The 23,213-nt window shown below is 58.8% G+C and overlaps 1 protein-coding gene across 1 annotated transcript in view; it reads right to left on the bottom strand.

Moving 5' to 3' along the window:
• LOC120394228 (epithelial discoidin domain-containing receptor 1-like) overlaps positions 1-23,213 on the bottom strand; it is a 44,401-nt gene that overhangs the window by 6,373 nt on the left and 14,815 nt on the right. The window contains 14 exon segments of the mRNA XM_039518455.1: positions 389-499; positions 2,131-2,329; positions 2,672-2,835; positions 2,951-3,109; positions 3,808-4,054; positions 4,258-4,444; positions 5,426-5,528; positions 5,629-5,718; positions 5,721-5,775; positions 6,533-6,573; positions 6,576-6,599; positions 6,602-6,759; positions 7,113-7,215; positions 9,468-9,603. Coding sequence (XP_039374389.1) covers positions 389-499; positions 2,131-2,329; positions 2,672-2,835; positions 2,951-3,109; positions 3,808-4,054; positions 4,258-4,444; positions 5,426-5,528; positions 5,629-5,718; positions 5,721-5,775; positions 6,533-6,573; positions 6,576-6,599; positions 6,602-6,759; positions 7,113-7,215; positions 9,468-9,543 — 1,717 coding nt within the window. The 5' untranslated portion in view covers positions 9,544-9,603.

Raw genomic sequence — 23,213 nt, 5'->3', positions numbered from 1 at the left:
CAGATAAGGGATCCATGTATGAACAGCTGCCCCAGCCCAGAAGCGGTTGCAAATCAGGCGAGGGATCCTTCTGCAGCATCGTTATGTGTGAACGTGCCCCGCCCCAGAGCCAGCTGCATCCTGGCACCAGGATGGAGAATCCTGCAGAGCTGAAGGTACAATGTTATCTCTTATCAAAGCCCCGACCCCTCCCGGTCCCATAAGCCAAAGCAGAGAGGTTCATGGGAGCAGAGGGCCACAGGTCAATGCCAACCTGGGTTACACATGCAGACAGGGCGGAAGGTCAGACAGGTGGGAAGCAGAGAGCGCCCCCTAGAGGGGGACGGAGGAATGCAGCCCACGAGCTGCTGCGCTCCCAGGTCGGGCCGCCAGGTGGCGCCCTCCTTACCATCTGTGTTGATTGGCTTAGCCCCGTCGGCTGGCGGGCGAGCGAGCCCTCCCATTGGCTGGGCGTATGTGGCCAGGAAGAGCCGATAGGCCGGGTTGTTGAGCAGCAGAGCTGTCGGGAGAAGGGGATGTGGGGCGGGGATGGGAGGGAGAGACAAACGGATGGATGAGAACGGACTGACAGACGCACACGAGAGGGGTGGGGCAGGGGAAAGGGGCGGGGCTGCATTATGCCCCTCCCCTTTTAGCCCCCATCTTTCCGGAGACAGTGGAAGGGAGATGGACATTCCCGACACATGAGGGTAATAAAGCCAGGCCCCTCCTTTGGGGCAATAGAACCCAGGAGTCCTGGCTTCCAGCCCCCCGGCTCTAACCACTAGACCCCACTCCCCTCCCAGAGCCGGGCATCAGTCACTCTCTGGGGCCATGGATGGAGGAGGACACACAGGATGAGATGGGAGGGGAGGGGGAAACACAGCAGGGTGGGGGAGGGGGTCCCAAATCTGCAGCTGAGGGGGGAGGGGCAGCACCAGAGAAGAGGACATGGGAGGAAACCGCCTCCCCCTTCCATCTCTCTGCCCACCCCGGATTTTCCCTCCATCCATCTTTCCTTCCTGGCTTTCCCTGCCTCCTTCCTGCAGCCTCCTGCTCTCTGCCACGGGCTTCCTGTCCTCCAGCCGGCCCTCCCCATTCATCTCTCCAGGCCCCCATCGCTCTCGTTCCTGCTCTTTCCTCCTCCTCCACCCCCTGAAATCCCCACGTCTCTCCACCGCTCTGTCTCCGCCTTTCCCTCCCTCCCTCCCTGCCTGCCCACTTCTCTACTTCTCCCTCGATCCGCCAGCCAATCCAGCTAATCATCCTTCTATACGTTTATCTGTCTACATGTCCATCCATCCATCTCTCCATCCCTTCATCCACCTGTCCATCATCCATCCATCTGCATGGCCATCATCCAGCCACCTAACCCTCTATTTGTCCATCCATTCATCAATCCCTTCATTCACCTGTCAGTCCATCCATCCATCCACCTGTTTATCCATCTATCCATCCTTTCATCCACCTGTCCATCATCCATCCATCCACCTATTTATCCATCCATCTCTTCATTCACCTGTCAGTCCATCCATCCGTGTGATCATCATCATCATCCACCTATTTGTCCAGCCATCTATCCATCCCTTCATCCACATGTCGATCATCCATCCATCCCTTCATCCACCTGTCGGTCTATCCATCTGTGTGATCATCCATCCATCCACCCACCCACCCGTCCAGCCATCTATCCATCCCTTCATTCACTTGTCCATTATCCATCCATCCGCCTATTTATCCATTCATCCCTTCATCCAACTGTTGGTCCATCCATCCGAGTGGTCATCATCCATCCATCCACCTATTTGTCCATCCATCTATCCATCCCTTCATCCACCTGTTCACCCACACTGCCATCCATCTGCGCATTTGCCTGTCTGTCCACCTATCCCTCCACCTGTCAGTCCATACAACCATCCGCCTGTCTGTCCATCCATCCATCCACCCACCCACCTGTCCATCTCTCCATCCATCCATTTGCCTGTCCATCCATCTGTCTATCTGCCTGTCAACCCATCCACCTCTTTCTCCCACCCCTTCCTTCTACCATCCTGTTCCTCCCAGTCCCCTTGGCCTTGGCTCTCCATGTTTGGATGGATCCTCTCTCCCCACGGCATGGCTGGTGGGTCCCGCCGATCCCCTGCCTCTCACCAGAGTTCTCAGCACCATGGGGCAGCTCGGGCAATTTCATGCGGGCACGGCTGGGCTCCTGATACTCGGTCTCCCCCGAGTGGATGCGCTCGTAGCGGTTCGAGTGGCGTTGGGAGCCCATCGTGTTGTTGATAACGATGGTGTCACCCGGGACCGACAAGTGCACGGTCAGGTCGTCGTCGGAGATTCGCCGCTGGGCCTGAGGGGGGCGGCAGAGAGATCACACCAGCCCCCGGCACGGACCACAACACCCCACTCCCTCCCCAAGGGTTAGGAATTAACCCAGGAGTCCGGGGTCCCAGCCCCCGCTGCTGTAACCCATTAGACCCCAGTCCCAACCTCCAGAGCTTGGCCAGAACCCAGATGTCCTGACTCATGTCTGCCCCATGAGACAGAGGAGCAGCAAGCATGTTAAGGGATCGATAGGTATATGCTCTGTAATGCCACCGAATGGCAAATATAACACACTCTCACCTCCCTATACAGCTCTGCCAGGGCCCCTCAGTCCCGACCTGCAGCCCCCCGGCCCCATCTCACTTACCTTCCCCAGGATCTTCTTCCAATACTGCCTCCAAAGGATGAGGAAGATGACGACCAGCAGCAGCAAGATAATGGCCACCAGGCAGCCAATCAGAATGGAGGTATTGCTGTTATCATCCTTGGCGATTGGCTGGCCAGATTTAGACTCTCCTTGGATCTCGAGGTCTGAAATGGACAGAAGCAAGGAGAAGATGTGGGACCAGCCTCTCGGTGGGTGGATCCCAGGGAAGAAGGCCACAGTAGCCCCTTGCATTGTCCCACCCCTTGCCGAGTGGCTTACCCTGGAGTGTGAGGTTGGACGTGGCCTCGGTGTCTCTGTGAAGCGTGGAGCCAGGGTCTTCCAGGACAGGGGGGGCTGCAGCACCCCTGCCCGAGGGCCGGGGACCAGCCATCGGGGGCCAGTGACTTGTTCCAGAAACGGACGCGTCGTCCACCACATCTGGGGAAGAGAGGGAGCGAATTAATGGATGGCAGATGAAAGAATGAACCCAGGAACGCACTAACTGAAGAATGAGAGGGCGGAAAAGAAGAACCAATGAGTTAACAACCAACAAGAACCAACTAATTAATGAGCGAGAGAATTAGCAAACGAAAGAACAAAATAAAGAGCTAACGAACCAACAAAGCAACGCACCAATCAACACAACCAACCAACTGAACCAATGAACTAACCCACCAACCAGCAAACTAACCAACCACCTAACCCACCACAAACGAACCAAAGTAACCAACACATTAAACAATGGCATAACCAACCAATCAAAGCACAAGCCAACCAACCAATTCATTAAGGAACTGACCAGCCAATGAACTCAACAAATGAACTAAACTAACCAACCAACCAACAAGCCAATCAATGAACTTACCAGACAGCTAACCAATGAACTAGCTGACCAACCAGACAACCAATCAACCAGGCAACAAGCCAACCAACCATCAACCAGCCAACCAGCAAACTAACCAACTAATTAAGAGAACTGACCAATTAATGAAGAGAACTGACCAATTAATGAAAGAATTAATAAATAAATAATGAGGGAACCTACACAAAAATTATCCAACAACCCCGAATGAACAAATGAGCTAACAAACTAATTGATTCAAGGATGAGCTAGCTAACGAACGAAGCCCACTCACCCGAGAGGAAGGCGATCTCACTGAAGAGCATCCAAGTGCCGGAGAAGTGGAAGTGGCATTGCAGGAAACGCCCGAGGTGCCCCTCCAGGGGCACGGTGACTGACCGAGCACTGGGGTCCTTGACGTCCACAGCCAGGACGTGGGAGATGAGATCAGGCTCCCAGGCTGTGGGGAGGCTGCGTTTGAACCTGCAATCCACCTGCCGGAATATGCTCACCCCTCGCGTGTGCATGTTATTGCAGTGGACCTGGGGGGAGAAGGAGGGTCAGCCGTGGAGAGGATGCCAGTGCCCCATAGAGGGCAAATTCTCCCATTCCCGCACCCTTGAGCCAGCCAGTTCTTCCACCCTGGGGCCGGATGGGAGCCGGCGCCCCCTAGAGGGGACAGGCCCCATGTCCCATTCTCTGCCCCCCTGAGCCAGACAGTCCCTGTCCTGGGGCCAGATGGTACCTTCATGTAAGTGAAGACCCGCAGGCTGTCGAACTCAAACTCCATCTCCACGTAGCCTTTGGGGAAGGAGTCATTTCTCCAGCCCACGTAGTCGTAGCCCGGCCAGACCCGCAGCTCCTTAGTCTGGGTGAAGTCATCGAGCCCCACCACGCCATCCGTCAGCTGCCCCAGCCCCCCGAACTGCAGCCTGCCAGGAGGAGACAAAGCACCAGGGACATAGGTAATAATGCCAGCTCCCCAGCTGCCCTGAGTCAGGTGCTGCACTGGGAGGGGGATGGCCCCAGGGGTCCCTCCAGTCCCATAGGAGGGGGACTGGCTGGGACTCCTGGTTTCTTGCACTGGGGGAGTGAGATGGGGGAGACCAGTGTATCGGGCTGGTACATTGGGGAACAGGAACGGGGACCTACAGGAGAGGCCGATCCACCCATCTTCCAGTGTATCCATCCACCCACCAGATTCCCCCCTTCCATCCATCCACCCACCAGATCCATCAGATCTATCCATCTTCCAGTCTATCCATCCACCCATCTATCCACCAGATCCATCAGATCTATCCATGTTCCAGTCTATCCATTCGCCCACCAGATCCATCCATCTTCTGGTTAACCCATCCAACCATCCACTCATCTATCCACCAGATCCACTAGATCTACCATTTTTGGTCTATCCATCTGCCCACCAGATTCACCCATCCATCCACCCACCCACTAGATCCATCCAACCATCCACCCATCTATCCACCAGATCCATCAGATCTATCCATGTTCCAGTCTATCCATCCGCCCACCAGATCCATCCATCTTCTGATCTATTTCTCCATCCATCCTCAGATCTATCTCTCCATTCATCTGTCAAACCATCTTCAGTTCTACCTTGTCAGATCCATCCATCCACTCATTCTCTGACCTACCTATCCATTTACTCACCCATTTTCAGATTTAGCCGAGGGGGAAGGGGATTGTTTAGGGGACCAGGCAGGGGGGTCAGGTATGGCAGAGTGTTTGTTTAGGGGTTGGGGGGGGTTCACCAGGGCGGACATGGGGCTCAGGGGGATGGGGGCTCGGGGACAAGGGTGGCAGGGTCAGCAGAGAGTGGAGCAGGGTGGGTCAGTGGTGGAGGGGTGGGGGACCGGGGATGGGAGAAGGGGGTGGGGGTGGTAAGAACTCACTTGCTGACACTGTAGCCGTCGTAGGTGGAGTCATTGAGGTAGACGGGCTCCGGCTGGAGGCCCATGGTCTGGCCCCGGGGGGCGGAGAAGGACTGCAGCCCGTCTGCAGGGGGAGACACAGAGGGACGTGCATCAGCCACCGGGACCCACACGATGGGGGGAAGGGGAGAGTGAAGTCGGGGGTGGGGGGCGGGGCATCTCACCGCGCCAGATGCAGCCGTACAGCTCCACGCGCAGGCAGACGCTCATGACGCGGTCGGCGCGCGGGTAGAAGCGCACGTAGCGGGCGATGATGGCGGCCCCAGGTCCTTCAGTACCACCTCGTTGGTGTTCTCGTTCCCAGAGATCACCTGGGCAGGGAGGTTAATCACTCCCGGGCCGGGCGAGCCCGCTCCTCGCGCCAGCTCCACCCACCCCTGCTGGGACCTCCCCCACTGCCGGACATCACAGCCCTGGGCCCTATCACATCACAGCACATCACACCACGGTGTTGCCACCCCCGCCCCCCGTTTGATGTCATCGTTCTCTGATTGTGACAATCTGAATGTCGTCACGCTCTTGCGGTAACCTTATGAGCCCTGTAACATTGTGACCCCGCCACCACCGGTGTTATCGGAGTCACATGGCATGACAACATCACAGGCAGGTGGGCAAAGACTATGTCTGAAGGGGCGATGACATCACGGAGATGACTGTGATGTCACAGGCAGTTGTGATGTAATATACAAGGGGCTGTGGTGTTACAGACAAGTCATGATGTCACAAAGGGGTCATGATGTCAAAGTCGCATTGAGGAGCCCTCGCAGAGGGTCATGAGGTCACAGACAGTGATGTCACATGGAGCCGTGACATCACGGGGAGACGATTATGATGTCACAGGGGGTGGCGATGGAAGGGGGAAGTCCAGCATGACAGAGCCTGGGCATGAAACCTACTTCCCCAACTCACTGCCCCCGTCCCTCCATTGCCCCCTCCCCTGCCACCGCCCCCTCCCCACACCCTAAACCCCTCTTCCTCCACCCCGTCAACGCCTCCCCCTCCCTGTCCCCTCCCCTTCCCTCTGCTCCTCCCCACATCCTGCTGCCCCAGCCGTCTGTCCCCCCGTACCTCGCTGCCCCAGCGGTCCCGCCAGGCGAGCCAGTGGTGCGGTCGCGGCTGTAGTGGAGGCGGTAGGTCGGGCAAACTCCTTGCCGTGGCCCCCCGCATGGCGGCCCTGGGTGCCCACCAGGGTCAGGAAGTGCAGGCGCCGCAGGTCGACCTCCAGGAACTCGGCGTCGTTGGGATAAACGGGCCCCGCCGGGCACCACGCCCCGTCCCCGTCGCTCGTGTCCAGCCTGCGCCCGAGGGGGGGGGGACATGACACGCACAGGGGGGTTAGCCCCAGTGTTATTGTAGGGTCTCTTGGAAACGCTGGGGCTGCCTGGGCAAGTTTGTTACTGTAGGGTCTCTCATAAGATCTGAAGGTGGGTTATTATTGTAGGGTCTCCCGTAAGATTTGGGGCTGGGTTGTTATTGTAGGGTTGCCTCGCAGTCCTACATAGGCCCATTTGTTATCATAGCGTCTTTGATAAGGACCAGGGTTGCTTTGTTATTGTAGGGTCTCTCAGGAGATCTGGGGCTGGTTTGTTATTGTAGGGTCTCCCTGGAGGGCTGAGACTTATCGTAGTGGGGGAGGGGGGACTCTCACCGGCTGTGCTTGGCGGCCGTGGAGTCAGACCAGGCACTTGAGGCAGATAGATCCTCGTCGGGGATGGTTCGATCCTGCATGCCCAGCGCGTAGCGACACTTGGCTGCAGAGAGAGAGCGAATGGAGAATGGCCCCTATACACCCCCTGTAGCCCACCCAGCCCCTATACACCCCCTGTAGCCCACCCAGCCCCTATACACCCCCTGTAGCCCACCCAGCCCCTATACACCCCCTGTAGCCCACCCAGCCCCTATAACCCACCCAGCCCCTATACACCCCCTGTAGCCCACCCAGCCCCTATAACCCATCCACCCCTATAACCTCTACACCCCCTATAGCCCACCCAGCCCCTATACACCCCCTATAACCCATCCAGTCACAACACATCCCTGATAGTCCACCTGGGCCCTATATACCCCCTACAGTCCACCAAGAACCAATATACCTGATAGTCCACTTAGTCCCTATAGCTCACCTGGCCCCAATACACCCCTATAGCCCCTATAGTCCCCAACCCCAATAAATCCTAATAGCCCACCTGGGCCTATACATCCCCTATAGCCCACCTGGGCCTATAAGCTCATCCATAGCTCGCCTGCCTCTATAACCCAGCCAGCCCCTATATGTTCACCCTACCTGGCCCATATAGCACATCCAGCCCCTATACACCCCCCCGACACCCCGTACCTGTCCCTATAAGGCACCCGTCTCCTCTGCCTTCCCCCTCACACCCTATTCATCGTGCCCACCTGACCCTGCACCCCTCCTCCCGCCCCGTCCTCCGGTCCCCGCCCCAGCCCCCTCCACCGCCCCCAGCCCGAGGGGGGGAGCGCTGCCCAGCTGGGGGGGGGGGTCTTCTAGCAGCAGGAGGGGGAGAGCCCCAATCCGGCCACCAGGGGGCACCGCAGCCCCACACATGAGCCAAGACACTTGGCCATGGCCCTGTCCTGAGGCTTCCACACTCACCCCTCCCTTCCACACTCACCGCAGCCCCCTCCCCGCCCTCCACACCCCTCCCCTGCCCTCCCCACCCCCTTCTCACCCTCCCCTGCCCTCCCCACTCCCCTCCCCACCCTCCACACCTCCTCCTCCCCACTCCCCTCTCCCCACTCTCCCCTTTCACACTCACTGCAGCCCTCCTCCCCACTCCCCTCCTCCCCTCCCCTCCTTCACATTCCTCCCTCCTGTCCTCCCCACCCCCTTCCCCACTCACCCTTCCCTCTCTTCTCCCCCTCCCCTGCCCTCCACACCCCCACTCCCCCTTCCCACATTCCCCTCCCTTGACCTCCCCACTCCCCCTTCCCACTCTTCTCCCCTCCTCACTTCTCCCTCCTCCTCCTCCCTTCCCACATTCCCCCTCCCCTCCCATCCCCTCTCCTCTCCCCTCCCCTCCTTTCCTGGCTCATGCAGCCCATGGCCTGCGCACCGCCCCTGCCCTGCCCCTCTCCCGACCAGCAGCACCTGACACCCCAGAGCTGCTCTGCTCGCCCGGGCACAGCTGGAGGGGCAGGTGTGGGGGTCTCCTCACGCGGGGGGGGCACCTCACGCCCATGCCCGGGGTGAGGAGCTGCAGGGCATTTCTGTGTGTGTGTGAGCGCCCCCTGCTGGTGGGAATCAGATCTGTTCTGTGGCTTAGCATATACACAGCATATTCGTGCGTGTGTGTTACCATGTACAGAACATACAAAATCCTCCACACCCGGCACCCCTCCTGCTCCTCCCACCCCATCCCATCCCCTGCTGCCCCTGCTCCCCAACTTATCCCCGCACCCGGCACCTCCCTGCTCACCCCATCCCCACCCCAATCCCCATCCCGTTTCCCCCCCCACGCCTCCTGCAGCCCCCGCTCCCCAACGCCTCCCCTGCACCCGGCACCCCTCCCTGCTCCTCCCCACCCCACCCCATCCCCTGCTGCCCCTGCTCATCCCCGCACCCGGCACCCTCCCTGCTCCTCCCCACCCCATCCCATCCCCTGCAGCCCCGCTCCCCAACTCATCCCCACACCCAGCACCCCTCCTGCTCACCCCATCCCCACCCCAATCCCCATCCCATTTCCCCACACTCCTCCTGCAGCCCCCGCTCCCCAACTCATCCCCAGCCCCCGGCACCCCTTCACCGGCGTCCCTCGCCTCCTCAGCACCCCATCCCCACTCGCACCCCATCCCCTGCTCCACCCCATTCTTCCCCTCCCCATCATCCACACCTCCCCGGCCTTGCCGCTGCCCTTCGATCCTTCACCCCTGCGTTCGGTTATCGCTCCCTCCATCCCTTCGTTCCTCCTCCCCACCCCGCCATGGCACTAGCTGGCCACAAGCCCCTTTGCACAAGCCCCAAGCCGGTTTCGCCTTGAGATACCGAGATCAAAGTGCCCCTCCAGTTCTGATGGCCGGACAGACGCCAAGAGGAAGCTGCAAAGGATTATGGGTCTCATCGTGCTCCGCCCGGTCTCAGCCCCTCAGGCCAGGTTAGGCCGGCAACAGGCTCGTCATGCCTGCGGAAAGGAGGAAGCAGGGTCACTTCGGCGGGAACCGCTCGCCCCGGCACCAAGATGCAGCCACCTCTGGGGCGGAACAGCTGGGTTACCCGCCGCACAGCAATGCTGCTCCAGGACGGCTCGCCCGGCACTGGGCTGCAGCTGCTTCTGGGGTGGGGCGACTGGGGAACAGCCCCGCAGAGCAGCTCTGCAAAGGGAAGGTTTGCCCAGCACTAAGATGCAGCCACCTCTGGGGTGGGGCAGCTGGGTACCAGCCACGCAGAGACACCGCGTAGACCCCGGTGGGGAAATGCAGCCAGCTCTGGGGTGGGGCAGCTGGGTACCAGCCATGCAGAGACACTGCGTGGATGCAGTTCGCCCAGTAGGGAAATGCAGCCAGCTCTGGGGTGCGGCAGCTGGGTACCAGCCACGCAGAGACACCGTGTAGACCCCGGTGGGGAAATGCAGCCAGCTCTGGGGTGCAGCAGAGGGCCGGGGAAGCTGATGAATGGGAAATCCTGCCCCTCCCCAGCCAAGGATGTTTCCTGCAGGTCCCCGCGCTGGGAATCCCCGAGGGCTGAGTAACACACGCTGCCGAGCCAGAGCCTCGCGGCTTCCGGCGATTGTCAGCGCTGCCCTGGAGCAACGTCGGGCGGAGGAGAGACCGGCCAGCGGGATGTGCACACGGGCCTGCATGGACACCGCCGCCCCCGCCCCATGCACGGACACCGCTGACCCCAACACACACGGACAGCCCTGCCCCCACACACACTGCCCCAACTACCCAACACACACACGTGCCTGCACGGACACCACCGCCCCCACGCACGGACACCGCTGACCCCAACACACACACACACACACCGTGCCTGCACGGACACCACTGACCCCCACAAACGCATAGACACACTGCCTCCTCCCCACATGAACTACTAACACACACACACACACACACACACCCCACTACACAACCCCCTACGCACACCCCGGCAGAGTTGTTTAGGACAGGAAGTGACTCCCAACCTCGCTTGACACAGCGCGGAAGTTCCCGGGCGTGAATGGGACCCTCACCCCCACTGGGGTCTGACCAGGACACCGGGGTTCACGCCTGGACTCTATTAAGGAGTCAGGACCTTGGGGGAAAAAAATGGGACCTTCACCAGGACCCCCTCCCACAGCCCCTGCTGCCCCTGCCCCTGCTGCCCAACCCCCACTGCCCCCGCTCCCGCAGCCCAACCCCACTGAGCCCCCGCCCCACAGCCCCCCCTGCTGCCCCCGCCCCACAGCCCCTGCAGCCCCAACCCCACTGCCCCTGCCGCTCCCGCAGCCCAACCCCACTGAGCCCCCGCCCCCTCCCACAGCCCCGCTGCCCCACTCCCACAGCCCAGCACCCCTGCTGAGCCCCGTCCCACTCCCTGCAGCCCAGCACCCCTGCTGCCCCTGCCCCACAGCCCAACCCCCACTGAGCCCCACCCCACTCCCACTCCCCACAGTCCAGTGCCCCCTAGTGAGCCCCACTCCCTGCAGCTCAGTGTCCCAAACTAACCCCCTTCCCAGCAGCAGGAGCCCCTGGCTGCAGAGGGGAGGGGGTGGGTGTGGGGCGCCCCGGGCCAGCTGCTCCGACAACGCGGTGCTGGAATGTCCCTCCCAACAGCTGCCTGGCTCTTGCCCTGGTAAACAGCAGCTGACAGGCTGGGGCGGGGGCCGGTGCCAAGCTGGACGGGGAGAGGAGCCATCAGGGCATGGAGGGCGGGTCCCTTTGTACCCACTGAAGCTGCTCAAATCCAGGCTGGGTCCCACGCAGGGGCTGGAGCGGCTCCCAGCGGGGTGGGGAGATTCCTGGGCATTAGACAGGAGCTGGATTCCAGCACAAATTACCTGCCAAGGCCAAAGGGGGCTGCAGGTCGGGAGTGAGGGGCATCGGCAGGGCTGGCGGGGGCTGCGGTCGGAGTGAGGGGCCCCGCTGGGCAGGGCTGGGGGGGGGCTGCGGGTCGGGAGTGAGGGGCACCGCAGGGCACGGCTGGCAGGGGCTGCGGGTCGGGAGTGAGGGGCATTGGCAGGGCTGGCGGGGGCTGCGGGTCGGGAGTGAGGGCACCGCAGGGCAGGGCTGGCGGGGGGCTGCGGGTCGGGAGTGAGGGGCACCGCAGGGCAGGGCTGGCGGGGGGCTGCGGGTCGGGAGTGAGGGGCACCGCAGGGCAGGGCTGGCGGGGGGCTGCGGGTCGGGAGTGAGGGGCCTTGGCAGGGCTGGCGGGGGGCTGCGGGTCGGGAGTGAGGGGCACCGCAGGGCAGGGCTGGCGGGGGCTGCGGTCGGGAGTGAGGGCATTGGCAGGGCTGGGCTGGCGGGGCTGCGGGTCGGGAGTGAGGGGCAGCGCAGGGCAGGGCTGGCGGGGGGCTGCGGGTCGGGAGTGAGGGGCACCGCAGGGCAGGGTGGCTCTCACGCAGGGCACCGTGCGGGCTGGCGCGCTGCTCGCGGCTGCCTCGCATTCCTGGCACATCGCTGCCATTCCTCGCCCTGGCCTCCGTTCAATGAGTTTCCTTTTCTCCCGCAGCCCAGGGGCCCGGGGAGGTCGCCGGGTCACCAGCCTCAGATGCTGGCGGAGCAACTCAGGGACCTTCCAGTTGCCAAGAGCACCAGATGAGACCCCCCTCCCCCCACCCCCACCCCTCTGCCGGGGAGCGCAGGGAATGGGGCAGGGGCCTATCCCCTCTAGGGGGCGCCGGCTCCCACCTGGCTCCAGGGCTGGGACTGGCTGGCTCAGGGGGGCAGGGAATGGGGCAGGGGCCTGTCCCCTCTAGGGGGCGCCGGCTCTGATCCGGCCCCAGGGCGGGGACTGGCTGGCTCGGGGGGCAGGGAATGGGGCAGGGGCCCGTCCCCTCTAGGGGGCGCCGGCTCTGATCCGGCCCCAGGGCGGGGACTGGCTGGCTCAGGGGGGCAGGGAATGGGGCAGGGGCCTGTCCCCTCTAGGGGGCACTGGCTCCCCCCCCCAGCCCCAGGGCAGGGACTGGCTGGCTCAGGGGGGCAGGGAATGGGGCAGGGGCCTGTCCCCTCTAGGAGGCACCGGCTCCCCCGCAGCCCCAGGGCTGGGACTGGCTGGCTCAGGGGGCAGGGAATGGGGCAGGGCCTGTCCCCTCAGGCGCCGGCTCGATCCGGCCCCAGGGCAGGGACTGGCTGGCTCAGGGGGGCAGGGAATGGGGCAGGGGCCTGTCCCCTCAGGGCGCCGGCTCCGATCCGGCCCCAGGGCAGGGACTGGCTGGCTCAGGGGGGCAGGGAATGGGGCAGGGGCCTGTCCCCTCTAGGAGGCACCGGCTCCCCCCCAGCCCCAGGGCTGGGACTGGCTGGCTCAGGGGGCAGGGAATGGGGCAGGGGCCTGTCCCCTCCGGGCGCCGGCTCCGATCCGGCCCCAGGGCGGGCGACTGGCTCGGGTGGTTCCCAAGCAAAGGCCCTTACAGCACAAGGCATTTCCCGCTGGCGGCCTGGCTGAATGTCAGAGGCAGCTGGGTATGTGGGGCGCAGCCACGGTGACACAGCAGACAGCAGGGGAGGGTGAAGGGGCCCACAGGCGACTTGCCGAACTTCAGCGATTTCTTGTCAGGACTCCTGGGTTCTCTCCCCGGCTCTGGGAGGGGAGTGGGGTCTGGTGGGTCAGAGCAGGGGGGGCTGGGAGCCAGGACGCCTGGGTTCTCTCCCCGGCTCTCGGAAGGGGGGAGTGGAGGCTGGTGGGTTAGAGCAGCGGGGGCTGGGAGGCAGGACGCCTGGGTTCTCTCCCCGGCTCTGGGAGGGGAGTGGGGTCTGGTGGGTCAGAGCAGGGGGGGCTGGGAGCCAGGACTCCTGGGTTCTCTCCCTGGCACTGGGAAGGGAGCGGGGCCTAGTGGTTAGAGCGGGGGCTGGCTGTGTGGGGGACTGGCTATGAGGTACCAGTGCTCTGCGCGGGTCGGGACAGTGGGGCCCTGAGCGCGCCCTGCGGTGCCGTGAGCAGCATGTTATGTCTCCCCTCCCCCGATCTCATTGCCATGCTGCCCACGCTCCCCCGGCTCTATTCAGACCAGCACAATGGCCTGGCTGGTTCGGGGGGGGGGGAGCCCAGACACTGGCGGGGGCAGGGCGAGTGCGCTCAGCCTGAGCTAGACTCTGCACCTGGGGAACCAGGTGGGTCCACATGCCCCCCCCCCCACGCCCCCCCGAGCAGCTCCTGCAAACACAACCCCTGGTATCTCATTAACCTTCAGCCAAGGCTCCTGGCTGGGAACCAGGCCCAGGGCAGGGCCAGACAGAGCCTCGTGCTCGGCGCGGCCGCACGGACACACACACAAAAGGGCTTTTTCTTATCCCGGTTCCCCCGTCACGCAAAAAAAAAACCCCAACCCTGAGATTCGGGCCGATTTTCCCACCCGAATCGGGACCGAAAGTCAAAATTTCAAAACTAAACTAAAACTGGGCCCAAAACAAAGAAAGTGGCGGGTTGGGGGAGTGGAAAGCAGCCAAACGGTTTGTTCCCAGTCCAACCTCTCCCTACGTCCTGCCGAGTTCTGTGTTAAAAGCAACAAGTTGTTTCTCGCCGGGGGAAAAAAAAACCCGACACTTTTCATTCCGAAAATACCAACACCGGAGCTTTGGAAAGTTACGGGAACAAAATTCCCCACGTTTTCCAGGCAGGAGGGATCAGCTTGACCAAATTGACATTTTTCGGCGGGGGAGGGAAGAAACGTTTTGTCAAAAAATTCCCAACCAGCCCGAAAGTGCAGAGACCAGGCCAGGCACACACACGGGGTGACCAGACGTCCCGGCCGTACAGTATCAGGATCGTCCCGATATTCAGGGCTTTGTCTTATATAGGTGCCTATTCGTCCCCCCACCCCCCACACACACGCACCCTCCCGATTTTCCACACTTGCTTGCAGGTCAACCTACACGCACCCACCTCTCAAGCTCCGCTTCCGACGCCCGCCAGCCCCACCCCCAAGCCCCTTTCCCAGTATAATACACCTCTGCCCGGCAAGCGGCACACTAGCCAGCCAGTCACTGCATGGGAGCGGTCAGACTCTACCCCCGCCCCCAATTCCAGTTGGGGTTCTGGGGTTCAGGCAGGAGGCAGGTGGAGGGAGAAAGAAAGAAAGAAAAAAAATGGGGATCAAAGTCTGACTCCAGAACCAGATCAGGTACCAGCAACTCCATCCAAACGTACCAATTTCTGTCCTGTTCTAACGTCTGTCTCCCCCACCCCGTTTAGGTACCACCCCGCACCCAGCCCAACGGGGTCACGCCGGATTCACTCTGGGGACACCGAGATCAGAAGCCGGCTCTGACTGCGTTGACGGCACTCAGCTCACTCCGGATTCACACCGGGGTCAGAATTTTGCCTGGCACGAATAAATGCTTCTAAGAGCAAATAGTGACAAATACAGACTGACTCTTTGCTAATTACAGTTATAACAGCAAGGTGATATTTAGGAATTATCGCCCACTAGCTGATATAGCAACAGCAACGTACTGAACGCTAATCGACAAAACCCAGTCAAAGGAGTTCTTGCTAATAAGGTTAGTTATAATACTGGTTTCATGAAATGATTATAAGAACCGTGTAGCTGCTAACGGCTGATCGCATTCATTGTTGGCCACAGATGAATATGTGGATTGTAACAATAAAATCTCTCTAATTGTTGATGTTGCTGATTGGTGTTGATAACAGGCGAGATGTGGAATTGGAATACCTAGTTCTTAGGCAGCACTTCTCACCCGTAGCTCTCGTTCATCTCACAGACTCAGGGATTTATCCTCCCCAAGGCCCTGTGACAGGCAGTGCTCTTTGAGCCAATGTATAGACGGGGAAACTGAGGCACGTAGCGTCTAAGGGCCAGATTCACAACGGAACGTAGGCTCAGTGGGAAGCAGCCTAAATCAGCCAATGGGAGAGACCAACCAGAGGGGTGTGGCCTAAGCCCCGCCCCTCTCCCCGACACAGGTGACAAAGTCTAGTGCCGCTCGGCCACCTCAGCCGCAAACCCACGCCTGGGGGCCTCCGCCGGGTGGGGGCAGAGAGTCTCCCGCGTAGCCTTTAGCCTGGTCATTCGCGCACTCAGCTGGGAGACCCGGGTTCAATTCCCCGCTCTGCCTGCCGGGATTTGAACTGGACTCTGCCACCTCTCTAGGGGGTGCCCGAACCACGGGGCACCAGGGTAGTCTGCCCGGCTCCCTCCATCTCTCCTGTGGAAGTGGTGCCACTCTGGATTAAGGAGCGAAAGGATCAGCAGGAGAGCAAGCAGGAGAACGACCATGTCATCCGGCGGCGGGAGCTCTCATATGGGAAAGTCAGGCCCCAGCGCCCCCCCGCTCCAACTGCTTCTTCCAAATATTTTCCCCTAGTGGCCAAGTTTTGACAGACTGAGGGAGCCGCACGCCATCCAGGCCTGGAGGGAGTCGATTTTTCTCAGTCAATGTCGGTAAATGTCAATTTCACCATCCGGGCACAGCGAAACCGACAAGAAAAGTTATTCCCGCCGATAACAATCCAAATTCCCAGCTAGACAAAGGGGGGTCAAAGTGACCTCAGATCTGTTAAGGGCTGTTACAGAGGACAGTGATCAATTGCTGTATGCACTGAAGGCAGGACAAGGGTTAATTGGCTTCTTCTGAGGGAGATTTAGGTTCGATATTAGGAAAAACTTTCTAGTTACAAGGGGAGTTAAGCTCTGGACCAGGTTCCAAGGGAGGCTGTGGAATCCCCGTCATTTTTAACAGCAGGTTGGACAAACACCTGTCAGGGACAGTCCAGGTTTACTGGTCCTGCCTCGGCGCAGGGGGCTGGACAATGACCTCTCGAGGTCCCTCCCCGCCCGACGTTTCTAGGATTGTATGAAGAATGCTGCATTAATGTGGGTAAAAAGCCAGCATTAAATCCACCCCCCACATCTCCTGCAACTGTGAACAGCTAAAATCGCTACCAAACTGAGGGGAGGGGGGAAATACTGAACCCCCCAGGAGTGCACACAACTGCAAAAGTGTCAATCAATCCACACTGGGGGGCGGGGGGGATGCTTAAAAAGAAACATCGATTTGTCTGTCAAAATGATAAACCAATCGCCCTCTGCCGAGTCTCCCCGGAGCTCGGTGGTTGGAGCCCTCACCTGAGATCCCCTCCGGAAAGCCCGGCTTTTCAGGCCGGGGGGATTGAACCGAGGTTCCCTCCAGCCAGGGAGCTCCAGGTAGGGCTGCGTTATGGCCCGATCCGGGAAGCGTGTTGGGAGCTCGCCGGCCGGCTCGGGCCACAGGCGAGTTCGGTGAGGGAACGTCCGTGTCCCCGCAGGTTGGGGCAGCGCTCTGGGGTTGAGGTGTCCGGATGCCGAAGGGAGGGGGCGCTGCAGGTCACGGGCGCAGAGCCGGCCACGCCCAGGGAGCATCTACGGCAGACACCTGGGCGCCGAGGTGGGGCCCGGTGCTGGGATTTTGGGGGCTAAGGGGGCAGTGAGGTGCCTAGATCCTCTCGGGACCCGGGCCCACGCTACAGACCTGCTGACTGCGGAGATGTGCAGCTCTTGTTTGCCAACCGCTGGTCGGGTGACAAGAGATAGAGTATTGAGCCCGTCAGCGGATGAGTAATTAATAATGCATTGATCTAGGCACTGGAGTGATTATTAATATATCATTGATCAAATATTAGCCATTAGCATCATAATTACAATGGCTCCCTCTAGTCATTAGAATAATTATTCATGTGATATATTTATTAATATTTATGATTAACAACTAGATAAATATACATTAATTATTGCTCGAATGATTAGCGCAATCCACTAATTATTACTCTGACATACATTTGTTATATATTAATAACTGACTGACTACATACATACATTAATAATGATGACTCAATACATTAATTCCTGTAATGATTAGCGCAACCCATTAATATTTAGTACTCTAATGAATACATTAATATATTAGAGTAATATATAATTACTCTAATGCCTGGCTCAATGCATTAATGATTAATAATTATGACCAATGACTAGATAATTAATGTATTGATCTAGGCATTAGACTCAACTAGTAATTAATGATGTATCAATGCAGTCAAATTATTAAGGATTAATCTCGTCATTAATAAGTATTAAGGCATTGCTCTAGTCATTAAGTGGTTAATAACTGTTCATGTGTAATTAATGAAGTGTTAATCTAGGCATTCCTCACACTAATTGTGCTTTCGCTCGTCAACCTGCCGTAAACGAGTATGAAATTATCACCAATTCTTCCTAACGTCGCGATCCAGCCCTTAGAGTGAGTATTACCAAGAACGTATTGATCTGGGCTCTGGAGTCGTCATAATGCGGGTTAATCACAGCCAGCTGGGCAGTCGACAAATTCTTAATAATTAATGATCTATTGATCTAAGCGTTTATCGCCACCTTTTCCCACCTCCCACGTGCTCCCCACGCAGCCGTAACGCCCCCTCCCAGCCGGCCCTCCCCAGGCACCGCTGCAAAGCCTCCCGCCTTCCCCCCGGCCTGGATCAGAGCCGTCCAGCCAGCCCCTACCGGCCGGAGCAGCCAGGAGACCGGTGTGCTGCTCCGAAACCTGCCGTAACGGCCCCGGGGCCCCCTCAGCTGGGATTCCCGGCCCACGCACGCATCCCCGGAGCGCCCGTAACCGCCCCCGACATGCTCAGCCGACCCTGGTGCCCGCGGAGTCGTGCACCGTGGGGGACAGCTCCCGTGTCAGACAGCTGGCGCTTGGCCACGGGCTGCAGATGGGAGGCCGGCCTAGGGCGTGAAACTGGCTTGGGGTGGATCGGGAGAGAGGCGTGCAGGGACGGATACGGAGCGACGCAGACGGGGATGGAGAGAGGAGAGTTCTGGATCGAAATCACAGACCCAACACTAACAAACCAACAGCAAATACACAACCCGCCGCCGGCAACCTTAGCCACAACCAAACACAGATGCCACAACGCACGCACCAGCGACGATAAATATATTTAACAAGAACACAAACCAACAGCAGCCACTGCCAACCGGATACGGATACACACAATAAACCACAACAGCAACACGTACCTTGGCATGCTAGCAAGGAGGAGAATATAGATCCTGTATTGGCAACAGGAGCTACTGATAAGAGGAACATAGGATCACTGGGACCAATCCTGTTATTTCAGCCAGCCCCAGTGTCTCATTCCACTCAGACATTTACCAGTCCTCGGCATAAACTTACTGCCGTTTGCTGTTCACATCCGCACAATAAACCCCGACACTCCAGGACGATCAGCAAAGCTGGACATTTTTCATCTAAACTTTTTTCTTTTTGGTGACAAAACCCCCACCCTCATCGCCAGCACAATTTTCGGCTCAACCAAAACGTTTCAAAAAAACGTGTCAATTTCAACAACATTTCATTTTGGTACCACCCGGAACGAAGCGTTTGGCTCCTGCGGAAATGTCCCGGTTTTGACGTTTTCGGAATGGTTTGGCGTTCTCGTTCGGAAACTGCACCTGGACACACAGGGCCTTGTTTCTTCAGAGACACAAATAATGAAAAGTTGTGTACGCTCAAAGGCAGAATGAAATCTTTCACAGCCCTTGAAATGGACTATTTTGATTGGCCTGAAAATGGCGTTATTTGGGAATTTTGGTTCATGGGAAATTTTAAAGAAATGTGTTTTTGTTTCACTTTAGAACAGGAAAAAAATTCAACATTGTGGAATTTCCCACAAAATGGAGAAGGCAGTTCCTGTCCAGATCTACCAAACCTGTGACAAGAGGCGATGACACAAAACTAACAAAATGTGTCACTGTTACAACACTTCCCAACAACACGCACATTGCAATAAACAACAATGCACAACCATATCGCACACACGTGAACCAGGACAAGAACCAACACACAACCACAAGATGAGAAACCAGTGCATGAAACACAATGCTAGCCACCAATACAGGTACACACACAATAAATGAGAACACACAATTACAATAGCAACACACACAAATAGTAGCAAGAAACAACTTGGGTAAGGAATGGTGTCCCTAGCCTCTGTTTGTCAGAGGGTGGAGATGGATGGCAGGAGAGAGATCACTTGATCATTGCCTGTTAGGTTCACTCCCTCTGGGGCACCTGGCATTGGCCACTGTCGGTGGACAGATACTGGGCTAGATGGACCTTTGGTCTGACCCAGTCTGGCTGCTCTTATGTTCGTATGTACTTCCAGCAAGCGATAAACAATGATGCAGGTCCGCAGTAGCAACAGCCAACCACAACGTGAAGATACACAACAGGCCACAATGCCCCCTGACAATTAGAACAGCAACACACACACTTCTGAACAACGACACCACACACAACCGCAATTGCAATGAATATATTCACAAGAAACAAGGACAAGACCATGGATGCTTAAGTGGCATCACAGCAGTTAGGATGCCAGGTCAGATTTCTGACAGCACTAGGTTCTTGCTGAAATAAAATGGGATTTGGGCCTTTGAAAAGTGAGTTTCAAATCCCCCTCTTTCTTCCTTGGAGAAAAAAATGAGTTTCAAACCTCCCCGTCTCGCTGGGGGACAAAGTGAGTCTCAAGGCCCCTCTCAAATCCCAGCTTTATCTGCCCACAATTCTGCCACCGTTAAACAATTGTGTTAGCCGGGTGCCAAACCCCGGTGTGGGTTTTAATTTGGTTGAAACTCAAATCAATTCCTAATTGTTTTCAGCTAAATCAAAATGAGACTATTACTTAGATTCGAAAAATCCACCTCTTGTGTTCACCCCAGGCTACCACCCATGCAGACCATTTCCGCTGGGTCAGTGGATTCACTCCTAAACGGGGCTTTGCTGCAGAAATGATCACGACCTTTCACCCCACGGCTTAACTGACTATGCCCGTTGTCATTGCTACTATCAGTGCTTATCTGCATGACGACAGTCAATGGGCTGGGCTCCACCCTGGGCGGCAGGACACCTGGGTTCTGCTCCTGGCTCTGTGCCCTCACTGGCAGGGCCGGCTCCAGACACCAGCCTACCAAGCACGTGCTTGGGGCGGCACCTTGGGACAGGGCGGCGCTCAGGGTTTGGTTTTGGTTTTGTTTGGTTCGGCCGGGCAGCGCTGGGGGGGCGGGGCTTGGGTGGTGTGGCGCTGGGGCGGGGCTTGGCGGTGTGGTGTGGCGCTGAGGGGCGGGGCTTGGGTGACTGGGGCACTGGGGCTTGGGCGGCACGATGCTCAGGGGCGGGGACTGGCGGCGCAACACTCGGGGGTGCGGACTTGGGCGGCGGTGCAGTGTTCAGGAGGAGCAGGGGGCTTAGGCGGCTCGGCGCTCGGGGGGGCGGGGGCTTGGGCAGCACAACGCTCGGGGGGGTTCGGCGGTGCAGCGCTCGCGGGGGCAGGGCAGCGCTCTTTTTTTTTTGCTTGGGGCGGCAAAAATATTAGAGCCGGCCCTGCTCTCTGGGCCTCAGTTTCCAGCCCAACCCCTTGTCTGGCTTGTGTGTAAGATCTTTGGGGCAGGGCCTGTCTCTCGCTGTGTGTCTGTGCAGCGCCCGGCACAACGGGGCCCTGATCTCAGCTGGGGCAGGGACTGTCTCTCGCTGTGTCTGTGCAGCGCCCGGCACAACAGGGCCCTGATCTCAGCTGCAGCATATACACAAATAAATACATTAACAATAGTAATAAATACTTAGATACATGAGTGTAATAGGAACAGTCGATTCTATTGTCTCGTCTCACCTGTGATGCCATAACAAGGTGCTGCTGCATTCGCTGTTAATATTCCCTTTTCTTCCTACTTTCTTTTGTTCACTGTTAGCAGCAGCAGCGGCTCTAGTTATTACTGTCTCTATTCATTCAGTAGCAACGCTGTTAATTCACATTTGCCGTCACCACTGGCAGGGCTGGTTCTCGGGCCTGTTCCTTTGGACTCAGGGCCCACGGGTGCTGGATTTTCTCCCCCCCCCCCCCATTCCTAGCAAGGGGATAAGGGTCCTTGTTCACGCTGTTGTCATTGCTAAAAGAACAGGCGTCCCTGTGGCACCTCCCAGACTAACAACCGTATCCGAGCACCAGCTTCCCTGGGCTCCAGCCCACTTCATCGGATGCAGGCGGAGGAACATGCCGCAGGACGCTACACACCCACACAGAGACCCTGGCACAACGGGTGTCACCCTGCAGGTCCCCCCTGCAGTTACCCCGCTGGCCCCAGCAGCTGGCTGGGAGCGGCTGAGTGGGACGCAGCGGCTGGCGAGCAGGGACCCGCCTGGAAGTGGCTGGTTAAAAATGGCTCAGGTCTGAGGCGCTACCTGGCGTCTCCCCCGCACGTCCCTTTCGGAGCCGTCTGGGAACTTCACAGCCCGGGCGGAACCTGAAATAGCAACAGGCGGACGCTGAGCTCAGTTTGCTCCGGGGTCACTGAGATCAGAATCCAGCCTGGACTCCAGGAACTGCAGAGGAGTCACTCCGGATTTACACCAGGGTCACTGAGATCAGAATCCAGCCTGGACTCGGGACCTGCAGGGGAGTCACTCCAGATTTACACCGGGGTCACTGGAGATCAGAATCCAGCCTGGACCCCATTGCAGCGGAGTCACTCCGGATTTACACCGGGGTCACTGAGATCAGAATCCAGCCTGGACTCGGGACCTGCAGGGGAGTCACTCCAGATTTACACCGGGGTCACTGGAGATCAGAATCCAGCCTGGACCCCATTGCAGCGGAGTCACTCCGGATTTACACCGGGGTCACTGAGATCAGAATCCAGCCTGGACTCGGGACCTGCAGGGGAGTCACTCCAGATTTACACCGGGATCACTGAGATCAGAATCCAGCCTGGACTCGGGACCTGCAGGGGAGTCACTCCAGATTTACACCAGGGTCACTGAGATCAGAATCCAGCCTGGACTCGGGACCTGCAGGGGAGTCACTCCAGATTTACACCGGGGTCACTGAGAGCAGAATCCAGCCTGGACTCCGGGAACTGCAGTGGAGTCACTCCGGATTTACACCGGGGTCACTGAGATCAGAATCCAGCCTGGACTCGGGACCTACAGGGGAGTCACTCCGGATTTACACCAGGGTCACTGAGAGCAGAATCCAGCCTGGAGTCGGGACCTGCAGCGGGGTCACTCCGGATTTACACCGGGATCACCGAGATCAGAAGCCAGCGGAGTTCCACCCCCCGTCAGACACCCGGAAGTGTTGGGGAGCCGCCAGATCCCCCCGGATTCCTGCCCTCCCGAATCAAGGTCAAGCCCAACCACGGTACCTCTCCCGGCCGCGCCGATCTTCCGCCTGGCGGGCGCCGAACACCATGAAATCCCCTGGAAACCAGGAAGGGGAAAATCCCTCGGCAGGGAAGGGAAAGATCCGGGTTTACTCCGCGGTGTAAATCCAGCTTTGCGGGAGCCGGCTCCGGAGCGAACCCCAGATCCACCCGGCGGCTCCGAACAATCCCGGCGCCCGGCTCTGCCCAGAGTCCTGCCGCTCCGGAGTCTCCCCAGCTGCTCCCCTGAGCTCATCGGGCGTTTATGCAAATCCGCAGCCTGGTGCCTGCTGCAGGGGCCGCGATTCGCTGGCAGAGGCTGGGCAGAAAGCCCAGAAATCCCCCCACCCCCTTCCCACACACCCCGCCTCCCTCTGCTCTGGAATTAACACCCCCCC

The sequence above is a fragment of the Mauremys reevesii genome, unplaced genomic scaffold, assembly GCF_016161935.1.
Source record: "Mauremys reevesii isolate NIE-2019 unplaced genomic scaffold, ASM1616193v1 Contig43, whole genome shotgun sequence".
Taxonomy (NCBI): domain Eukaryota; kingdom Metazoa; phylum Chordata; order Testudines; family Geoemydidae; genus Mauremys; species Mauremys reevesii.
Note: the sequence above shows the minus strand (reverse complement) of the source record. Positions and strands in the feature narration are given on the sequence as shown.